This window comes from Piliocolobus tephrosceles, chromosome 18, assembly GCF_002776525.5.
Source record: "Piliocolobus tephrosceles isolate RC106 chromosome 18, ASM277652v3, whole genome shotgun sequence".
NCBI lineage: Eukaryota > Metazoa > Chordata > Mammalia > Primates > Cercopithecidae > Piliocolobus > Piliocolobus tephrosceles.
This window is the reverse complement of record NC_045451.1, coordinates 50424371-50446878: the sequence shown is the minus strand read 5'-3', so window position 1 is coordinate 50446878 and position 22508 is coordinate 50424371. Positions and strand designations below refer to the sequence as shown.

The 22508-nt window shown below is 36.6% G+C and overlaps 1 protein-coding gene across 1 annotated transcript in view; it reads right to left on the bottom strand.

Annotated features, from left to right (window-relative positions):
* TRAPPC8 (trafficking protein particle complex 8) overlaps positions 1 to 22508 on the bottom strand; it is a 112711-nt gene that overhangs the window by 2797 nt on the left and 87406 nt on the right. Inside the window, 6 exon segments of the mRNA XM_023207741.3 lie at positions 101 to 190; positions 7383 to 7528; positions 14854 to 14955; positions 17711 to 17884; positions 21225 to 21283; positions 21374 to 21442. Of these exon segments, the coding sequence (XP_023063509.1) occupies positions 101 to 190; positions 7383 to 7528; positions 14854 to 14955; positions 17711 to 17884; positions 21225 to 21283; positions 21374 to 21442 (640 nt within the window).

Sequence of the window (22508 nt, the reverse complement as noted above, 5' to 3'; positions counted from 1 at the left end):
TATCCATGAAATTATTTGCATAATTTCAAAATATTAAATTGCTCCCAAATCACTTTGAACCTTAAACTACAAAATAACCTTGCATTAAACAAATCTTTACCTTGTTGTTTTATGCCGAAGATCAACTATGACATCTACATCAGCCTTAGAACAATTGGAAAGCAAAAGGGTGACTGGTACTAAACAAAGGCTATGGAAGAAAAATAAACAAAAAAGTTACATATTTTTTTCTTCTTAAAAGCAATTTTCCTGAAAATAACACTTAAGAATATGTAACAGAGCATAAGCTCCTTAAAAACAACCAGATTCAAGAAGGAAAGAGATCAAGTTCCAAAATCACTCAAGACAAATTGTTTTGTAAATAAAAAATATATTAATACAATGACCATACTAAATATCAGAATATATACATTCATAGAACTATTTTATTTTCATTTATTACAGTTAATCTAAAAACAACTAAAATGTTTCTAGATATTTCACAAAATGAAAAACAAAATTTCAACTTAAATCAATGAAGAAAAAGTAAACCATGAAAATGCCAACAACTAATACTGTTATCTTTGTGTTTATTAAAAATTACTTAATTTTGAGAACTTGGCCTAGACTGACATTTGTTTTTCTATCAAATTTGCACAACATCATGTTCTGAAGAACATGAGAATGATTTCTATATAGTTGTGAGGAAATCCCTTTAGAGTGGATTCATTTTGCTCAGGTAGCCTACTTTCTGATACCATGTTATAATTAATAAATTACTAAAGCGTAGGAAAAAAGACAGGCAATGATAGAAGAGGACATGTGAATAGAGTAGTACAGATTTCAAATCAAGAATGCAAGAAATGAACATAACATGTACAAATGAAGCATGGTTATATACTACTATAGACATTTTACTCTATAAACACAAAGATAGTAAAGAAGAAAAAATAGTAACCGTGTAAGTTCATACACATTAACTTTTAAATTCTGCTCAGATAATATATTTTACACTTTCAGAAATTTTATATCTTCTTACTGAGAAATACTTTTTAAACAATACTGCAAACTGCAAACATCAGGTTTCCCTAAGCAAAAACTAAGATGATTTAAAACCATACCAGGTTGTACTGATGCTATGCCCTAACTTCCCCCCAAAACTTCTCATGTAGCAAGAACGGCAACAGAGACTGCTGGGTAGGTGTCCAGTCATTCTGAAGCATCTCATTAAATTAAATTCCAATTGTGCAATCTGTAGCCCAAAGTAAATATTCAGGAACTTATGCTATTCTGTTCCCATTTGATCCTCAAATGTCAAATTCTTTGTACCTTATCCAAATGCTTCTAGTAGAGGAAGAAATGTGAACATCTGGATATCTCCTGGTCCAAAGTGAAACTCATCATCTTCATTCCAGTGAAGAGTACCCCCATCTACCCCAGCAAACTGACTCCTCCTAACACTCACTGACTGACTCCTCCTAACACTCACTAACCTTCACTCCCAATGTTCACTCCCAATGTTCTTCACAAATTCCTGCCAATTCTCTCACCTACACATCTCTGGAACTTGGTTACTTCACTGTATCTCATTTTCCTTACAAGTTCAAGTCTTATGTCTCATTTTACTGCAAGAGCCTCTTAATTAGCACCACAATGCAATCTATTCTTTAACCATGTTTCTCACACTTGAGCATGCACCAGAAATACCTGGCAAGCTTGTAAAAAAACAAACAAACAAACAAAAAAACCTGCTGGGCCTACTCTCAGAGATTCTAATTCCATAGGTCTGGGGTGTAGCCCCAAAAATTGCATTTCTAGGCTGGGCGCAGTGGCTCACGTTTGTAATCCCAGCATTCTGGGAGGCTGAGGTGGGCGGATTATGAGGTCAGGAGATCAAGACAAACCTGGCTAACACGGTGAAACCCTGTCTCTACTAAAAATACAAAAATTAGCTGGGCATGGTGGCAGGTGCCTGTAGTCCCAGCTACTTAGGAGGCTGAGGCAGGAGAATGACGTGAACCCAGGAGGCGGAGTTTGTAGTGAGCCGAGATGGTGCCACTGCACTCCAGCCTGGGCAACAGAGCGAGACTCCGTCTCAAAAAAAAAAAAAGAAAAAAGAAATTGCATTTCTGAGTTCCCAGATGATACTAATGCTCCTGGTCTGCGACCACATTTTGGTGGTGGTGGTGGTTGTTTATTTATTTATTCTTTGAGATGCAATTTTGCTCTTGTTGCCCAAGCTGGAGTGCAATGATACAATATTGGCTCACTGCACCCTCCGCTTCCCAGGTTCAAGCTATTCTGCCTCAGCCTCCCAAGTAGCTGGGACTGCAGGTGCTCGCCACCACACCCAGCTAATTTTTTAATTTTTTAATAGAGAGGGGTTTCACCATGTTGACTAGGCTGGTCTTGAACTCCTGACCTCAGGTGATCTGCCTGCCTTGGCCTCCCAAAGTGCTGGGATTACAGGTGTGTGCCACTGGGCCTGGCCTTGGGACTACATTTTGAAAACTGCTTTACACGGTAGTTTTTCTAAAATGCTAATCTAATGAACCACAAACAGGGCTGAGAAATCAAAGTTCTGACAACTATTCTCCCACCACTGCACCCAATGAAAGAGCTGGGCTCTAGAGTCAGACTGCTACCTGCACCTCAGTTTTCTCAACTGTAAACTGCAAAGAATAATAATTGATTCTACCTCTTGGGTTTGTTGTGGTGATTAGGTAAGATAAAACATGTTAAGTGCTGAGAATAGTGACTAGCACATGTTCAAAAGCTCCAGAAACATTATTTAATATAACAACTCATGCTCACGGCAGCTAAACCCAGTATGATTTTATCTTTTTTATCTCCTGTCACCTGTTCTTTATTCTACTCTCATACCTCTACTGCTCTGTGTCCCACTACCATGACCAAACATCCTACTGTCCCATTTCCTCACATTTCTACTTGTTTTCTCAAAGCCCCATTAAATTAAGAATGCTTCCCTATATCCTCCATGTCTTCTCTTTGTGTTTCTACATCTATCTTTAACTGTATCATCCTCTCAACAATAGATGCTGTATTTCTTCCAACATCTTCCATATCTCGGGGTGACTGATGTAGTTCTTAATGATTTCTTCCTACTACCTCTCCTGTAAAGATGCCTCCATTCTTTCATCATAAACTACCTTAAGGTTTGTATTCTTTTTTCTGTTCTCATTCCAATAAAGTAACACAGTGAGACAGCGAGAATTCTTTGAGGAAGGGGGAGGAAATGGATATTTTGAAATATTTGAGGTAAAGATGAAGCATGTGTAGTTTGAACATCTTCACCTCTCATTTGTGAATTCACCTGCTGTATCGGTCAAGCAGAGGCATACACCTAGTAAGACACTATTCTCTGGCTACCTCTTTTGTACCATCTATTGGCATAATTTTAAAAGTGTCAGGGAAGTTTGTTTTCTTCCTTCAACTCCAAGTCCTGTCATCATTTTGGACAACTTCACTGTCTAGGTAGATGACTTATTCAATACCTTCCCAAATCCTGGACCTATCATCTCCACAATCTTCAGTATTCAAAACTCAGCCACACAACTTCCATGACCAAACCAGGAAATTTTTCCCCATCACATCAGACAACTATCCCTAACATAATACTCGGTCACCCCACTCTGACCACCATCTCCCATCTCTCTAGCTTTCTCAATTATACTCTCTCACCTGTTTTTGAGTTTTACACGGACACCCAATCACTTGATCCTTCATTTCAATGGTTCTCAACCTTGGTTACTGTGGTAACTGTGAGTACTACTTAGCAGTTATTCACACCCACTGTGGGACTGTGAATCATCCTTGTTGATTATGGAAGTGAGGCTATTTGGCCAATGAAACATTAGTATCTTTCGATGTAAGCAAAAGTCTTAAATGTGCTTTTGCAATTTGGCTCATTTTTTATACTCCGGAGCCATGCCACCAGAATATACTCCAGGTAGCAGCTGCCCCTTTGAACTGGGCCCAAAATATATGTGGCACAGACGTGAACCTAAGTTTCTTCAGGTGCCAAATCCAAACAGCACACAGACCAAAGCAGAGCTACAGCCAAATTATCAACCAGCAGACCCATGAGTATGGAAATAAATGCTTTATTATAAGCTACTGATTTCTGAAATGGTTTGTTATGAAGCATTATTGTGGCAACAATGACTAATAATTAGAGATGGACATAGGTATGATCTGAAGACATTTTAAAACTAGAGATGCCTGAACCCTGCTTCCAGAGAATCTGACTGAATCCATCAGCCCAAGCATTGGGAATTTCAGAAATTCCCAAGTGATTCTAATGTGCAGCCAAGGAGAAAACTGTCACATTTTATCCTTGAACCTGCCTTGTTTTTACATACTTCCATGCAGAGTTTTGATTTTGGAATGCTTCATTTAACCCACTCTTCTACTTTAGTTTGATCAAAACTTTCCTGTTTCACAAAGATTCTATAGGGTTTTTAACCCCAGTAGAATGATGTAGAGAACTCCTAAACATCCTAGCCTGTAAATGTAGCAAAGGTTTTAAACACTAAGGTTAAAAAGAAGCACCAAGGGTATTCAGAAAGTACACGAAGCAGGACAGGTTTAATAAACAGAGCTGAAGTAGAAGATTGGGTTAAAATGAATCAGGGAATCAAAATTGCTCATAGAAGTGTATGAGATTCAATAAGGATAAAATATAAACATTTTTATTTTCACTTATGGTTGCATATTAGGATTACCTGGAGAACTTAAGAAAAATCCAGATGCCAAGCCCTACTCTGGGCCAATCAAATTGGAACCTCTGGGGGTAGGACTGAATGAAGCATCCTTCAGTTTTTTTTTTTTTTTTTTTTTTTTTTTGTGGAGACACAGTCTTGCTCTGTTGCTCAGGCTGGAGTGCAGTGGCACTATCTTGGCTCACTGCAAGCTCTGCCTCCTGGGTTCACATCATTCTCCTGCCTCAGCCTCCCAAGTAGCTGGGACTACAGCTGCCTGCCACCACGCCTGGCTAACTTTTTTGTATTTTTAGTAGAGATGGGGTTTCACCGTGTTAGCCAGGATGGTCTCCATCTCCTGACCTCGTGATCCGCCCACCCTGGCCTCCCAAAGTGCTGGGATTACAGGCGTGAGCCATCGCACCTGGCCCATCCCTCAGTATTTCTTACATTTCCCCAGGTGAACCCTGCACACATCTGTATTGGAGAAAGGAACAAAGAATGAGTACTGGGTGGGCAACATTAAGATCATGACAAAGACTTAAGACCACACATATTTAAAAAATAACTTAGGATAAAATTTTTTAAAGATCCAACAAGAGTAAGTGCTGATGAAGGTATCAAGCAGAAGGAATTCGCATATGCTGCTACTGGGATATGCAAATTAGTAAAACCACTTTGGAAAAGTTTCTATGTAAAAAAAAAAGGGCAAGCACAGATGTACAAGGAAAGGTGCAGAAGAATATTCACAGCAGAGTTCAAAATAGTTCAAACCAGAAACTATTCTATGGCTGAGCGTGGTGGCTCATGCCTGTGATCACAGCACTTTGGGAGGCCGAGGCGGGCAGATTGCTTGAGCCCAGGAATTCGAGACTAGCCTGGCCAACATGGTGAAACTCCATCTCTACTAAAAACAGCAAAGTTGGCTGAGCTGCTGGTGCACGGTGCACACCTGTAATCCCAGTTACTCAAAGGCTGAGGCATGAGAATCACTTGAACCTGGGAGGCAGAGTTTGCAGTGAGCCAAGATCGTACCACTGCACTCCAGCCTGGGCAACAGACTGACTCTGTCTCAGAAAAATGTTAAAAAAAGAAAAAGAAGAAGAAAAAAAGAAAATATTTTAAAAGTCCATTAACACTTAAGTAGATAAACTAATTCTGGTATATCCAAACATATTCATATGCAATGAAAATCAATTCTACAGGGTCATGCAATGGCTGACTCTTACTAATACAGTATTAAATGAAAGAAGCTAGACATATGAATATACTCCGTATAATTCTACTTGCATGGAGATTATAGAGGTAATTATTTAGGTGTTAGCTTTGTAAAAAAAAAAATCACTTAAAAAAATAAAAAACAGAGACAGGGTCTTGCTGTTCTGCCCAGGCTAGAGTGCAGTGGTGCAAACACAGCTGACTGTAGCCTCAAACTAATGGGCTCAAGTGATCCTCCTGCCTCAGCCTCCCAAGTAGCTGGAACTACAGGTGTGTACTACCATGCCCAGCTCTAAGTTACTTTTTAAAATATTTTTCCTCTTAAAGTCACTGTCAAGGTCTTAATTTTGCTCAGTACTCCTTCTGTGCTTCCTCAGCTAGCATCTTCTCAGTAGCTATCCTAAAATTTCACTTTTTTCAAATTCTCTACTCTTTACTCTTATTTCCTAGATTAATTAGCTAACCTTGCTCTTATAACTACCCCCTAAAATGGAGGCACTCCATAATGTGTAAGAAGGTCCCTTCTTTAGTGCAAAGCAAATCCTGTCATTCTTCAGTGCATGTTATCTTTCCATCTACTAAGGATTTTGTTACTTTCCCTGTATCTCATCATTTTCTTCAAGACCACAAACATACCTGTATCTTACCTAGTAAGAACAGACACTCCCTGATTCCTTTTCATAGCCCAGTTTCTTGAAACGATGGTCAACACAGTATCTTTACTTTCTTACCTCCTATTCGCTTCTCAACCTATGATGTCATGCTTCTACCCCCTATACAGTGGCATTCTTCTCAAAAATCATGAATGATCTCCTTATTGTCAGATCCAATGACCTTTTGGCCCATTTACTATTTGACCTTTCTGTAGCATCTTAAACTATTAACCACTTCTGCTGAACTATTCTCACTCAACCTTTGAGATAGTTTTTTATTGGTCTTTTCTTCCTAATTTTTTAATTGGTCCTTTTCTTCAGTCTTCTTCACAGGATTCTTTTTCCTTAGCTTCTTTCTCAGATGTCACTGTTCCACAGGTCACCACCCTCTTTCTGTTCTATCCCCATCCCCATCCAGGGTGACTTCACCAAAATTCATACCTTCAATTATTACTTAGATTGTTTCTAATAGGCTTCTCTCCATCTTTTCTTATATGTGCAAAACTGGCAACCTTTTGAAATGTTGCCTGATTCAGGACTTCTTATTTTTAGAATTTTAGAGGTTTATATATTCAAGCTATTTACCAAAATTACAAACATATCACATTTGCCATGAAGTTTAGTACTTAATAAATCTGAAATAACTGATATTGTCTATACTTGAACTGTTTAGTTCAAGTTTCTATAGACTCAAAAACATTCTAAATTTCCTCTTCAATATTTGGGTTAATGTCACTGCCAAAATAAAGAAAGAAACAAATACATGTGCCAGTGTATTGTAGAAAATTTTTAACAAAAATAAAGCTCAAACCTTTTTTGATGAAATGGATGATTAAATGATTCTGGGTAATGAAGACTCGTTTTAATGAGACTAGAAAGCTGCTCTACTGATGGTCTTGAGGAAACTGTAGTGTTTTCTGGCCTGAAAAATTTCAATAGTTCCATTTCTGGTGGTTCCTGAGAAAAGAAAGAAAAAACATACGACACTAAGAACACTGCCGTGTTTAAAAAAAAAAAAAAAAAAACAGCAAGCATAGTGTATACATACAAAAGTTAAAATCAGCAGAGATAATGTAATGCACGAACAGTACTTTTTCTGCTGTTAAGCTAATAGCTGCTATCATTTGCAGTATAATCTAGGATAAAAAAATCAGTATCTGGAATCATTTATTCATTCCTCATTTATTTTTTTTTATTTTTTATTTCTTTTTGAGGCAGAGTCTTGCTCTGTCGCCCGGACTGGAGTGCAGTGGCCAGATCTCAGCTCACTGCAAGCTCCGCCTCCCAGGTTTACGCCATTCTCCTGCCTCAGCCTCCCGAGTAGCTTAGACTACAGGCGCCCGCCACCTCGCCCAGCTAGTTTTTTTGTATTTTTAGTAGAGACGGGGTTTCACCGTGTTAGCCAGGATGGTCTCGATCTCCTGACCTCGTGATCCGCCCGTCTCGGCCTCCCAAAGTGCTGGGATTACAGGCTTGAGCCACCGCGCCTGGCCTCATTCCTCATTTATTACATGTTGGAGTTAGACTTGAATCTCAGTAGCTTTACATATTAGCTCTGTGATCTTGGATAAGTTACTTAATACTTTAATAATTAATTTATTCATATGTAAAAAGAAGTTCATGACAATAATAACTTCAAAGGTTGTTGTGATTCTCATATGATAATACTGTACAGGACTTAGAACTGCAGATATTCCATAGCATAGCACCTGTTTTAATAGCTGAAAATCTAAAACTGTCTTAATATTTCATTCTGAAAATATCCTGTTGCATTGTATAGAATATAGTGCTTCAACTATAGTAGCTGAAGGTTAAAATGCATGTGAAAAGTATTAACATAGCCATTTGTCAGGCACATTATGACCATTTCAACAAATAATCATTATCAGCTAATGAAAATAGAGGTCAGGAAGGGTGACTCACGCCTGTAATCCCAGCACTTTGGGAGGCTGAGGCAGGCAGATCACCTGAGGCCAGGAGTTGGAGACTAGCCTGGCCAACATGGTGAAACCCCATCTATTAAAACTATACAAATTAGCCAGGTGTGGTGGCACACACTTTTAATCCTAGCTACTCAGGAGGCCGAGGCAGGAGAATCACTTGAACCCGAGGTGGAGGTTGCAGTGAGCTAAAATTGCACCACTGCACTCCAACCTGGGCAACAGAGTGAGGCTCTGTGTCAAAATAAATAGAAAGACAGAGGGAGGGAGGGAGGCAGGGAGTTGGGGAGGGTGAGAGAGAGAGAAAGATGAAAGTGGAGAAACATCCCATTTCTGCTATTATTTTATTTCTTGGTTAATTTTTTTTTCTCTATTTTCCCTCACCCCCCAGAAGAATATTTGATTTATAATTTTCTGATAGCCGAGTTTGATTTTGATCTATACCAGAAATTGGCAAACTACAGTCCATGGGCTAAATCTAGCCTGCGTCCTGTTTTTGTCAAGTTTTATTGAAACGTAACCACATCCATTTGTTAACATACTGTCCACAGCTGCTTTTTGACTTCAATGACAGAAATGAGTGATTATGACATAGTCAATCTGGTGAGCAAAGCCTAAAATACTTCCTGGCCTTTTTCAGAATAAGTTTGCTGACCCCTTATCTACACAGTTGCAAAAGCAAGAGCTAACTTTGCTGGAAATAAAATAAAAGCTGGCACTGGTTCCAAATTCATCCCATTAACAAGTAACAAATTAACCATATTATATTCAAGTAACACCCTGGGGCTACTGGTTTAAAAAAAAAAAAAGACAAATTTTACAAAACCCAAACAAAAAAAAAAGATTATAACCTAGTCACTGGTAATAGACAAGCATATAATAATATGGCCAGAAATTTCATTTCTAGAAATCTGTCCCACAAAATATGTAAAATGCAAAATATTTGAAACTGGTATGATATACAAATGTATGAAAATTGACCAAAAATATCATATAGTAGTCAAATAAAGTTTAATAGCATGTTACAAATGCATATATTCCAATACTTAATATCTGCATAAGCATGGAACATTTCTGGAATAGAAAAGGAACTTGACTATGGGTAACTTCAAAAAGTGGCCCTGAGGAGAGAAAAGCAAAGCAGAATTCGCTTTCTCATTTGTATATTTGATTTTTTGTCTTAAATTTTTTATCTTTCCAATTGACAGTTTGTGGATATTTTATTTTTTTGCAATAAAAATTACTACTTTTATAATAAAAATATTAAAAAATCAGATAAACCAGAGTATATGAAAGAGAATAGAAGTGTGATTAAGGGGAAATCAGAGACAGAAACTATCCGATACAATGTAATAGCCTTCACATGTGGGATGTAGGTAGAAGTATTTTTATGTTTAAAAAGAGGAAAATTAATTCAGAAATGTTAAAAAAAAAACTGAAGATCTTTTTTAAGTGGCAGAGATTATATACAAATACAGTTCTATTTTCAACTACCATGCTATATGGCTTTGGCAATTAAATTTTCCTTTTGCTAATCATATGACTTAAAATTACAATTTTATATGCCTTCTGTTGCCTAAACAGAGGATTCAGATCATGAGGACTTCTACCTACACCTCACAGGGTTGGAATTTTAAGTACTAATGTGAACCAACACTTGACAAATACCAAATACCTAATTAATGGTATCTATTATTGTTATTTACCTATGTGGATTACTTTATCCCCCAGTATCTGATAATTTTCTCTAGCTGAATGTTTTTAAAATTTATTTTAAAAAATAAACTATCTCAGACTTGTTTTCTTTAAGAGACAGGGTCTTGCTATGTTGCCCAAGGTGGTCTTGAACTCCTGGCCTCAAGCAATCCTCCCACCTCAGTCTCCTTCGCAGCTGGGACTAAAGGCATGTACCACCACACTCAGCTTCTTTCAGACTTTAAGGAAATTTAGATTGGCCAGTCAGAGATTCAAATACAAGACTAGTATACTCTCGGTACACAAGCATCTTGATGTGTGTATGGGATAGTTGCCAGCTTTTCACAGGTCTCAAAACATAACACTTATATTAGTGATTTTATCTTGGTCCAAGGTCTGTCATTTGGCCTTACAGACTCAGGTATTTAATCCCACTATTTTCTCAGAGTTAAGTAATGGTGAGATGTTAATCACTACAACACAGTTAATGTGGATGAATGCCAATGTATAGCGATAAATATAACTTGCTATCAACTGACCAATGAGCACAGGCTTTCTGTTGGTAGAATACTCAGGAATCAAAGTTTCAGAACACTGATTACGAAGCATGAAATCAGACAAGGGATATTAGTGAGATAACAGAAATGATGACTGGCATCAGGCTGATCACCTGCACAATGAAGATGTAACTACACAGACAACAAATACTAATGTGGGTAAGCAGAACCTACTTATCCCATGACAATGGTTGGATGAATACTGGCAATGTCTTTTTTTAATTCTGTAATTTCACAACTGACCGACTCCCCTACTGATGGACAGTTTCTTTCTTTACTTATACAGATGAGCAGCCCAAATCCAAAGATCCAAAGTCTGAAACGCTCTGAAATCGGAAATGCTGCAAAATCCAAAAAATCTTGAGTGCTGACATGACACTCACAGGAAATGCTCTTTAGAGCATTTTGGATTTCAGATTTTCAGACTAGGGATGCTCACCTAGCAGGTATATGATGCAAACATTCCAAAATCCAAGACACTCTGGGTCCCAAGCATTTCAGAGAAGGGATACTCAATCTCTTCTTATTTTCTCTCAGGCTGAATTCAGTTTGTGTATGACTAGGAATGCTTTTTCAAATCTTGCATATTTCTGCTCTGATCCATTACATAGTTGTTGTTTTTTATGTGAATAAATCACTTTATGAAAAGAAAAAGACCTAAAAGTGCAATATATTTTCAATGCAAAAAAAATTAATGTACAAAATTGTAAGATAAAAAGGAGAAAGACTTTCCTTTTATAAATTCTTAAGGAAAAATGTTTCTAAAACACTTTAAACTTACAGGTTGTATATTAATCTGCAATACAACCAATTTAGCAGGCTCTTAAATATTTAAAGATAACAAAAGAGAAATTATAATTCCTTTATTTTTATAATTATAACAACCACTCAATGAAACCTGTAGTTTATTAAACAGTATCACCTCTTCTGTCTTTTTTCTTTTTTGGTTAAAATTTTACCATTCATTAAGTGAGCTGAATGAATATTTACACGAACTTAATATGTAATAAATGCATAATATAAGCACACATATAAGTTCTGGAAATAGAATATGTGCTAAAGGAAACAGATTTTGTTGTTGTGTTGGTAAAATAATTTTGTGCATAGTATTCCCTATATTTATCCTTTATAAGGCACAACAAAAATTAAAAGACATGCTGATTACAGAACTGCAATGTTGAAAGTTGCAATCTTAAAGCTTACTGTGTACTATCTATTTGTGTGCAAACTATTAGTATGACAGAGCCACTCATATCTGGTTAAATATTTTTGGTTTCTTAATGCAGTGGGATGAATTTGGTAACTCAGCTTTCTTTATTCATTCATTTAATAATTACCAAGTACTTATTATGTGGTAGCACTATCCCAAGAGGTTGTAGTAAAATAGTAAATAAAGCAAACAAATTCAACCTCAATAAATAAGTCTACCTGAGGGATGGATGGAACAATGTGAAAACTGATAAATTACACGTCCTCAATCAACAGATTTCTATTTTCTCTCAGATAATTTTAAAACTGACAATTATTATGAAATATTATAGCTGTACTTATTTCACAGAGTCTCGTTTGTAAAACGGGGGTAATTCTACCTGCCTTGCTTACAGAGTATGAGGACCAAAGGAGAATAAAAGCCACTTTGTAACCTGTAAGAAACACAAATTCAATATGCTCTCAATCAGTTTGGGTACATACCCTTACTTCCCGGTACCATAAAATCTTCTGGCTCATCTTGCATTTTCTCTGCCCTAGCCCTAGAATCAAGCATTCTTCCAAGGAACCCTGGTTCCTTTTACTGGAGAATAGTCAGTAAGTTTTAAGATGAAATTTTTGTTGCAAATAAAAAAAACTACAAGTATACCAAACAATATGGGTAAATTTCACCAACACAGAAGTTGAATAAAAGAAGCTGAGGTATATATTGTATGACTATTTATATAAATTCAAAAGAAGTAGCTTTGCTTTTGACTTATAAGTCAGAAAGAAGTGACTAGAAGTTTGGTCTAGAAGAGAAAGATTTCTGATTGGAAAGGAACAAATGCAGAACTTCTGGGGTGCTGGTTAGGTTCTATTTCTTGATCTGGGTCCTCGTTTGGAGTGTTCTTCAGTTTATGAAAATCCAATAAGCTATTTACTTTTCTGTACTTATGTTACACTTCAGTAAAAAGTTCAAAACTGTATTATTAATGTATTCAAGTCACCAAAACAAATACAAGCTATTTATTTGAGACTTCTAAATTATACTGAATACATTTCTATATACCACCTGTCAGGAGGAAAAAATGGCCTTAAAAGAATACCTGCAACCTTGCAGTGAGCCGAGATTGTGCCACTGCACTCCAGCCTGGTGACAGAGCGAGACTCTGTCTCCAAAAAAACAAAGAAAGAAACCAGACATTTATAACACCACAAATTATCTCCGCACAAATCACTTATTATTACGAAAGGAAAAACAGTAACTTGACTGTGAAGAAACATGGCACCACCTTAAATGATCCCATACTGATCATGAGACAAATTAACATCATGCGCTTTCTTACGCAACACATCACTTAGTATGAACTTGATCTAATCATGAGGAGACACGAGAAAAACCCAAAGAGGTATTACTCTAGAAAATAACTGGCCCAAGCTCTTAAAAAATGTCAATGTCATAATCAACAAATAAAGGCTAAGAAACTGTTTCAGATTAAAGGAGACTAAAGAGATATAACGACTGAATGCAAAGCATAATTAGATCCTGCATAGAAAAGAGCAAATAGTCACATGGATGGAATTAAAACCTTTGATGGCATTTGAATATGGATTATACATAAGAGTACTGCATCAATGTTAAACTTCCTGAATGTGATAATGTTGTAGATTTTTTTTTTTTTTTTAATGTAAGAGATTTGTCTTTCTTCTTAGGAATACTCAATGAGGCATTATATCCAGGGACGGAGTGACAGGACATCTGCAATTTACTTGGGAGTAATTAAGAATGATTAAGGGAAAAAAATTAATACATATGTAAATAGCAACAAAGCAAATAATGCAAAATGTCAGCCACTAGTAACCTGAATGAAAGTTATTTATAAGGGAGTCTCTTACGTTATTCTTGAAAGTTTTCTGTAAGTTTGAAAATTATTTCAAAATAAAAAGTTATCAAAACTAATGGTAGGGGTTGCCTTGAGGTCCATGGTGAAACAAAAATAATAATAATAATAATGGAGCCTTGAAAATTAAGATCTGTTATTTAAAAGCAAAATATAGGGCCACTGTTTGAATTACTAGACTAAATGTGCTTATATTTCATTCATATTTACTATGAAAATTTTTTGGTAACATTAAGTATTATTTTAGGAAAAGTAAGAAAGCATATTCAATGCTATCAGCAGCTGCTACACAACTCCAGGAGCCACCTTTTACATATTACAGTATATCCTCGGAGCTCTGCAATGATATCCTGTTATAACAAATAAGAAAATATAGAGATATAGTTTCTCTACTCTTAAGCAAATCAGTTCTTTTCATACCTATGAATTCCGGATTCAATATGGAATGTATCTGAGGAAACCCCAAAAATCATAACTGCATCTTAATACTATGATAAAGGTGCTGATGAATTTTAAAATCAATTTATGTTCACTTTTAATCATTCTTCTGTCACCAACACCTAATCCAAATACCAATATAAAAACCTGAACATGGTGGTGCATGGTAGCTCATGCCTATAATCCCAGCATTTTGGGAGGCCAATGCAGGAGGATCGCTTGAGCTCAGGAGTTCGAGACCAGCCTGGGCAACATGGTGAAACTCCATTTCTACCAAAAAATATAAAAATTAGCCAGGTGTGGTGGCACACACCTGTAGTCTCAGCTACTCAAGAGGTTGAGGCCAGAGGATTACCTGAGCCTGGGGAGGTCAAGGCTGCAGTGAGCCATGATTGTGCCACTGCACACCAGCCTGAGTGACAGAGTGAGATCCGGTCTCAAAAAAAAAAAAAAAAACTGAAAAAACCAGACCCCTTCAAAAACACAAAAGCCAACTAACCAACCAACCAACCAAACCCCACAAGTTCACCAGAAAGCGGCAAAGCAAACTATGTTATCACCTGTTTCTGAGGATAAGAAAAGGCTTCTTTTCCTATAGTGCGAAGAATAACATGATGTTGACCTTCCAAAATAAGCTGTTTACTGTCTTCTACAACGTATGCCTAAAAAATGCAAAGCACAAAAATGTTACCTGCTTGACAGTAACCTCTAAAGTAACCAACCCAATATTTGATGGAAAGTGGAAATATTATGGCCAATATCTATCAATTATTGACACTCCTGGCAATGTCACCATTTCTACTTTTAGTTATTCATTCAATCAATAAAGTATCTATCCAAAAACACAAATCTTTTTTGCCTCAATATAACACAGTTGGCCTGGATATTTGAGAGAGATACGTCGCAAAATCCTTTCCAACATTCTTTAGAGTCCTTAAGAAACTACTTTAAAAGAACCATACCATAACACAAGCTTTTTTCTTTACTGAACTACCAATATACAGCCAAAAGGCTTATTCTTACAGTCTAGCTTCTGAAATGTCCTAGGGTTTATCACATAGCTGAGCAAAATCAGTGAGTACAATCACAAATCCTTTAACTGGAAATGTTATGTTCGTAAATATAAATATATATGCTTTAAAAAAGGCTTTTTTCTTCCAATATAGTGAGCTGACTTTACATTAAAATACTTGTTTCAGTTTATAACTCTTCTCTCTCTTGAATTGCTTCTGTGCTGGGGAAAATATAATCTATAAATGGCTTTGATTTACTGTCATTATCACATTATGCAAACACAAAGGCTTAATTCTTTTGACTAGCCCAATATTTTTATTAGGTTCAAAAAACATAAAATTACTCAGTCAAAATGCTATCAAAGTTTCTTATCATTTACTTTCAATTTCTGTACTTATAATGGACTAGTGACAGTTTGCCATCCACAGAACAAACTTTGAGTAGTGCTGCAGTAAGGCATAGGATGGCTCAGGATCTGCTCACTATCTATATTTGCAAAACCCAGAAAGGCAGGAGAAGTTAAACACCTGATAGGGTAATCTTTACTCAAAAAGGGATAAGAGTTGACAGATAAGGTTCTGAGACTTGTCAGATGTCTTTTCTGATGATGTTATGGCACTGAGTGACAGTCACCCATAGCCATGGCTAATTCTATAATGCATCCTCCTGCTTGCACAAAACCTTAGATTTTTAAAACTAACCTTTATTTTTGATTAAAATTGTTTAGGAGTTGTATTATGTCCCTTTTTCAACTATTTTTTTCACAAAAATGTTTGAGCTGTTGGTTTTCTCCTGAATGATATTTTATTCAAGAGTCCTATGCTTCCTGTGCATCTCATGACTTTAATGACTTTTCAAATTTTCTTTAATCTAATGAATCATTTTTGCATTATCTAGAACTCTAACTAAAACAAACAAAAATCTGCCAGTCACTTTCTCCATTGAGTAAATTATAAACTTATCAAGGTACTAGCCACTACCAAACTTAATAACCCATTATTTAATCTATTCAAACTTCCATTTCCCAGCCAAGGAGCATCACAATCTTAGACAACTTTCTTCTTTATGTGATTAGTGATACTAGCAGTGGGCTTTAGCTTCAGGGCCATTTCTTAAAAGATAATACTTTTCCCCTCATCAAAGAATACCATACACTTAACAATGAGTACAGAATATATTATACAAAACCTTGTCTCAGAAATATTATGGATTGCTACATGGCAAAAACCTGTTGAAAGAAGATGTAAACCAAAGATCTTTATACACTTATACAATATGATTCTAAAGTTCAGAAGAATTTGATTTCGCCAATAATGTATAACTGATCTTTTTAACATAAAACTTCTTCTATAATCAACAAAAGTATCAATTTATTTAGATTTCATTTGAAACATGCAAAGTCAGCTTGGTTTCAAAAAAAAGTTTATTTAAAAACATGGTTTAGTTAAAAAAAAAAAAAAGAACACTTTATAAAAACTTCTGAGTCAATTTAAAATACATGTATTGATCACCTAGTATGAACATGTCTTTATGCTGGCTCTTGTATCAAACAACACAAAATCAAAACCTTGTCACAAAGTTCGAGTGATTATTCTTGGACAAGATCCTTAATTTCACTGCAGAATCATTTCTAAAAATAGGTAGTACATGCATATGATACAAAAGGGTGTAATGTAAGAAATAAGACTCCTCTGCTGTATAGTTTAGTCAACCTTAGGGAATACTAATGTCTAAATAATCTCATTCGGGTCTGCCTTGTGTGAAGTTTATTTGAATCTGATTTTTTTTTAACAGGGTAAAATAGTATATTTAAATAATCTGGAAAAAACTGAACACAGACCAATTAGATAATTATTTAAGAATTATTAATTTGGTTGGGAAAGATAATACTGTGCAGTTATATTAAACAAAAAAGTCTTCATCTGCTAAAAGTACATACAGAAGCATTTAGATGAAATATGTCATTTTAGAAATACTACAGCAAAAAAATTAACAATTTAATAAAAGGGAAGGTAAATGGATTATATGAAATATGAATAACAAAAAATTAATGGTTTCTGGAGCCAATGTAGTGGATTTCCAGAGGTTCCTGGTGCTATTTTTCCCTCTGTAGAATGTTTGGAAATGCCCCGAACAGTTTAGTACCACCTGCTTTCAAAGCTTATTATGTCTACAATATTCTTGGTAACACACAGAAATAACAGTAACACAGAAGAATGTTATCTAATTTGAATGAATTCTTTTTTGAGGCCAAAAAAAAAAAACTTATGTAACTGTTAGTTTCAATATTGAAACTAGAAAAGATATGCATAAAAAATATAAACAGTAATATACGTTTTTTCTTCAGCTTAAGACTCAAGTATCTACAAGTGAGGCTTGCTGAAATAATTTAGTAGCACATACCTTCCATAATATGACAATATTCAAATCCACCTCACTGCATTTTTGAATCAGTCTCACAGCATCCTCTGTTGACTGTTTTTCTGTATGCACAGGCAAGTGAGCTTGTGGTTTTTTCAATTCAGAAGATAAACTTCGATAAAAGAAGTCTGCACATGGGCTTGCTGAACTTATTATCTGTTAAAAGAAAACCACTTATCTTCATAAATGCTTTTAATTATGTTCTGTCAAATTTTATTTTGTATAACTCATAGCTTTAATTAGATATATCCTGTCAAATTTTACATTTCTATAGCTTATATATACCCCAAATACTTATTCAATAATTCTTGTCAATGTAGTTGAATACAGGGAGGCCACTTGAACATTCAAAAGATTTGGTACAAATTACTCTAAATTTTTTTTTTTTTTTTTTTTTGATACAGGGTCTTACTCTGTCATCCAGGCTGGAATGCAGTGGTACAGTCTCAGCTCACTACACCTTCCACCTCCCAGGCCCAAGCAATGTTCCCACCTCAGCCTCCCGAGTAGCTAGGTTACAGGTGCGCACCACCATACCCGCCTAATTTTTGTAAAGACAGTGTTTTTGCCAGTTTTGCCATTTTACCCAGGGTGGTCTTGAACTACTGAGCTCAAGCATTCCCCTGCCTCGGCCTCCCAAAATGCTGGGATTGCAGGAGTGAGACACTGCGTCCAGCTGCAAGTTATCCTGAATCTTAAAGCCATCGCCCCAAAATAATTAAGCTACACTCCCATGACATTAGCTTTGACCTTCCAACTATCTAGGGAGAATGAATGGATATCACCAAGAAAATAAAATGTTGAAAATCCATATTTTTAAAATGGCAGAAATATTTCTCATTTAAATCCTAGGCAATACCCAATGAAGCAGAACGCAAATAGAATTACTGGCACTAACTTGACTTTTATGCTTGAACAATGAAAGCATGAGATAAGAATTTTAAATGGACTCAATTACAGGATTTCCTTTAATTTTTTTTTTTTGAGACGGAGTCTTGCTCTGCCGCCCAGGCTGGAGTGCAGTGGCCGGATCTCAGCTCACTGCAAGCTCTGCCTCCCGGGTTCACGCCATTCTCCTGTCTCAGCCTCCCGAGTAGCTGGGACTACAGGCACCCGCCACCTCGCCCGGCTAGTTTTTTGTATTTTCTATTAGAGACGGGGTTTCACCGTATTAGCCAGGATGGTCTCGATATCCTGACCTCGTGATCTGCCCATCTCGGCCTCCCAAAGTGCTGGGATTACAAGCTTGAGCCACCGCGCCCGGCCAGGATTTCCTTTAATTAATGACTATTGTGCCACATAATAACATCTTTATATTTATGATTTCCTGTATTACAGGCTCTGTATATATTATGTAGATGTTAAACTTCAAGTTATTAAATAAGTATTAAATATTAATAATTATGTACGTTTTTCTCCTTACAAGTGAACTTATAAAACACTGTCCCCATAGTTTTCTCACTAATCTGTAGTGCTTGGCAAGTTCTATTTATTCAACCAGATTCATCAAAATGAAAAATGTGTTTGTTTCTGCCTCTGCCAGTGCTCTTACACTAAATTATTTAACAACAAATACAATAAAAATTACAATACAAGAGTCCTGCTGATGTTTCTGGAATTTTAAAAGTTTTTAAAGAAATTAAAAAAAAAAAAAAAAAAACTGAAGTCCTGAAAATTAATTCAACCATTCAGGAAACACAGTATCTCTGAAAGTAATGCATGTTTTGAAATTACTGAGCTTTTGAAACTTGGAGATATTTCTAAATAGCTGTTTCCTCAAATGGTAAAAAGATAGTAATGATGAGTCAGATGAAAGCAAATGATAAAAGAAGTACAAAAACATAAGGATGTTTAGAATTATCAAGGAGACGAACATAAAGAAGAAATCATCCCACTGAGAGCACACAATTATATGAACTTTTACACCCTAGATTCAGCATTTTTCAAAGCAGGCCACTACTTCAAATTATCTTCAGGGATAGCTTAAAATGCATACTCCCAAAGTCCACCCAAGATATAATCAACCAGAGCTTTAGAGGTAGGGAGGCAATCTAGGTCTAAGTATGGTCCGCAGGCTAACAACGTCAACCTTACCCAGTAGCTTATAACAATTTAGAACCTCAGGTTCTACCCAAGTCCTATGGACTCAGAATGTGCATATTAACAAGATTTCTGATAACTTATATGTACACGTTTGGAAACTCTGAATACCACTGTTCTAGGAGGCTCTTTTTCTGTTTTTTTTTTTTTTTAAGAAACAGGGTCGGCGGGGCGCGGTGGCTCAAGCCTGTAATCCCAGCACTTTGGGAGGCCGAGACGGGCGGATCACGAGGTCAGGAGATCGAGACCATCCTGGCTAATACGGTGAAACCGTGTCTCTACTAAAAAGTACAAAAAAAAATCTAGCCGGGCGAGGTGGCGGGTGCCTGTAGTCCCAGCTACTCGGGAGGCTGAGGCAGGAGAATGGCGTAAACCCGGGCGGCGGAGCTTGCAGTTAGCTGAGATCCGGCCACTGCACTCCAGCCTGGGCGACAGAGCGAGACTCCATCTCAAAAAAAAAAAAAAAAGAAAAAAAGAAAAAAGAAAAAAAAAAAACAGGGTCTTGCCTTGGTCTCTGATACCCAGTCTGGTCTTGAACTCCTGGCCTCAAGCAATCCTCCTGCCTCAGCCTCCCAAAGTGCTGAAATTACAGGCATGAGTCACCACACCTGGCCCTCTACGTAACTGTTATACATAATTAGGATGGAATATCACTGACCTAGACAGTAATAGCTTTATAATCACAATAGAGCCTTATGTATCTACCTTATTATCTGGGTCTCAGAATATATGATATGATATGCCAAAATTTAGAGGGTTATCATCTATATGTTCCATTGTGACCAATTTCCCTAATAGAAAAGCTCCCTCATATAACCTTGCTTTCTAAAAAAAAATCCTAAGAACTATACTTATTTCATATGATATTCTCAAAAGAAAGTTAATTTTAAATAACTACTTAAAATGGTATAGTCCATAAACATTTTTGGTCTGTTTTGGGGATTGAAGGCAGGTTGCACAACTCAATAAAGTTGAGATGTTTATCCTCCAAAGAGTCTGGGGAGGCTGGGTGCAGTGACTCACACCTGTAATCCTAGCACTTTGGGAGGTTGAGGCAGGCAGATCGCTTGAGCTCAGGAGCTGGAGACAACAAGCCTGAGCAACACAGTGAGACCCCGGTCTCTATAAAAAATTTTTAAAAACTAGCCAGGTGTGATGGCTGATGCCTGTAGTCTCAGCTACTCAGGAGGCTGAGGTGGGAGGATTACTTGATCCTGGGAGGTCGAGGCTGCAGTGAGCTGTGATTGTGCCACTGTACTCCTGGGCGACAGAGCAAGACCTTGTCTCCAAAAAAAAAAAAAAGAATTTGGGAACTACTGCGATAAGTCTTGCCAAAACAGGCAGCCATGCCATAACTATGACTTAACATCAAACACTACTATGCATACTTGCATACCTGTTCATTTCCAAAGATGATATCTGCAAAGGTATATTTTTCAGAGGACTGTGTGGCCACTAAAAAACAGGGGAAAACAAACTAATCATATCATTGGCATAAAATATAAAATGACCATTTAGTAAAGTGTAAAAGTAAAGTGAATTTACCTTCTTTTTTCTCACATCTGATTGCCTTAAAGCAAAACTTTCCCTTCTCCCTACTGGCAAGTTTGGCATCTAGGAAGAAAAAGGGAAATCTCAAAGATGTTTCTCAGTTCATCACATGATAAAATCCAATTCATTATTTAGACTTCCGTGGTCAAATGGAAAATAATTCGTAATTATAAATAATGTTTAATGAAGAACATCTTTGTTTTTATCTCAATGAAGTGACGTCTTAAAAAGGATAAATTTCAATTTTCTCAAAATACATATCCATGTGTGTGCATATATATATATATGTATGTATTCATATATGCAACATTTCAGATAAACAAAGTTTGAAAGATCAGAACACGGGGACTGGAAAGCCCATAGTCCTGCCACTCTATCATTTCTTAATTTCCTTTCAGTATGTTTCATAGGCATGATATTTACCAATATTACTAAATGAACACACTCTATAATATTTTCTCCCACAACTGCAGGCACTTCTAAAATGGTACTTCAAGTACATTTCTGGTACACATTCTTTTGTTTGAATGTTATATAAACATGACAATTCACAGAACAGCCAGTCAGTACGTAGGCAAGGCTATTCACAGACAAACCCACCAGTGGTAAAGGAAACAAAAAGAAAATTCCATATTCTAGTCTATATATTTTTGTACCGGTTGTTTGTATTTTTTTTTTTTTTGAGACAGAGTCTTACTCTGTTGCCCAGGCTGCAGTGCAGTGGCATGATCTCAGCTCACTGCACCCTCTGCCTCCCAGGTTCAAGCAATTTTCCTGCCTTAGCCTCCCGAGTAGCTGGGATTACAGGCGCCTGCCACCACACCCAGCTGATTTTTGTAATTTTAGTAGAGACAGGGTTTCACCATGTTGGCCAGGCTGGTTTCAAACTGCTGACCACAAGTGATCCGCCCACCTCGGTCTTCCAAAGAGTAGGAATTAAAGGCGTGAGCCACCACGCCCAACCCTGGCTGAATTTTTGACAGTAATCATGTACCCAAGCACTGATTTTACAATAAAAAACAAAAAGAAGAAAATACAAGTATAAGAGATGTGAAAGGGAATAAAAAAATGGGAAAGACTGGATCAAGATAGGTAATTTGATTTATAGTTAGGTAAACTAATGAAATCA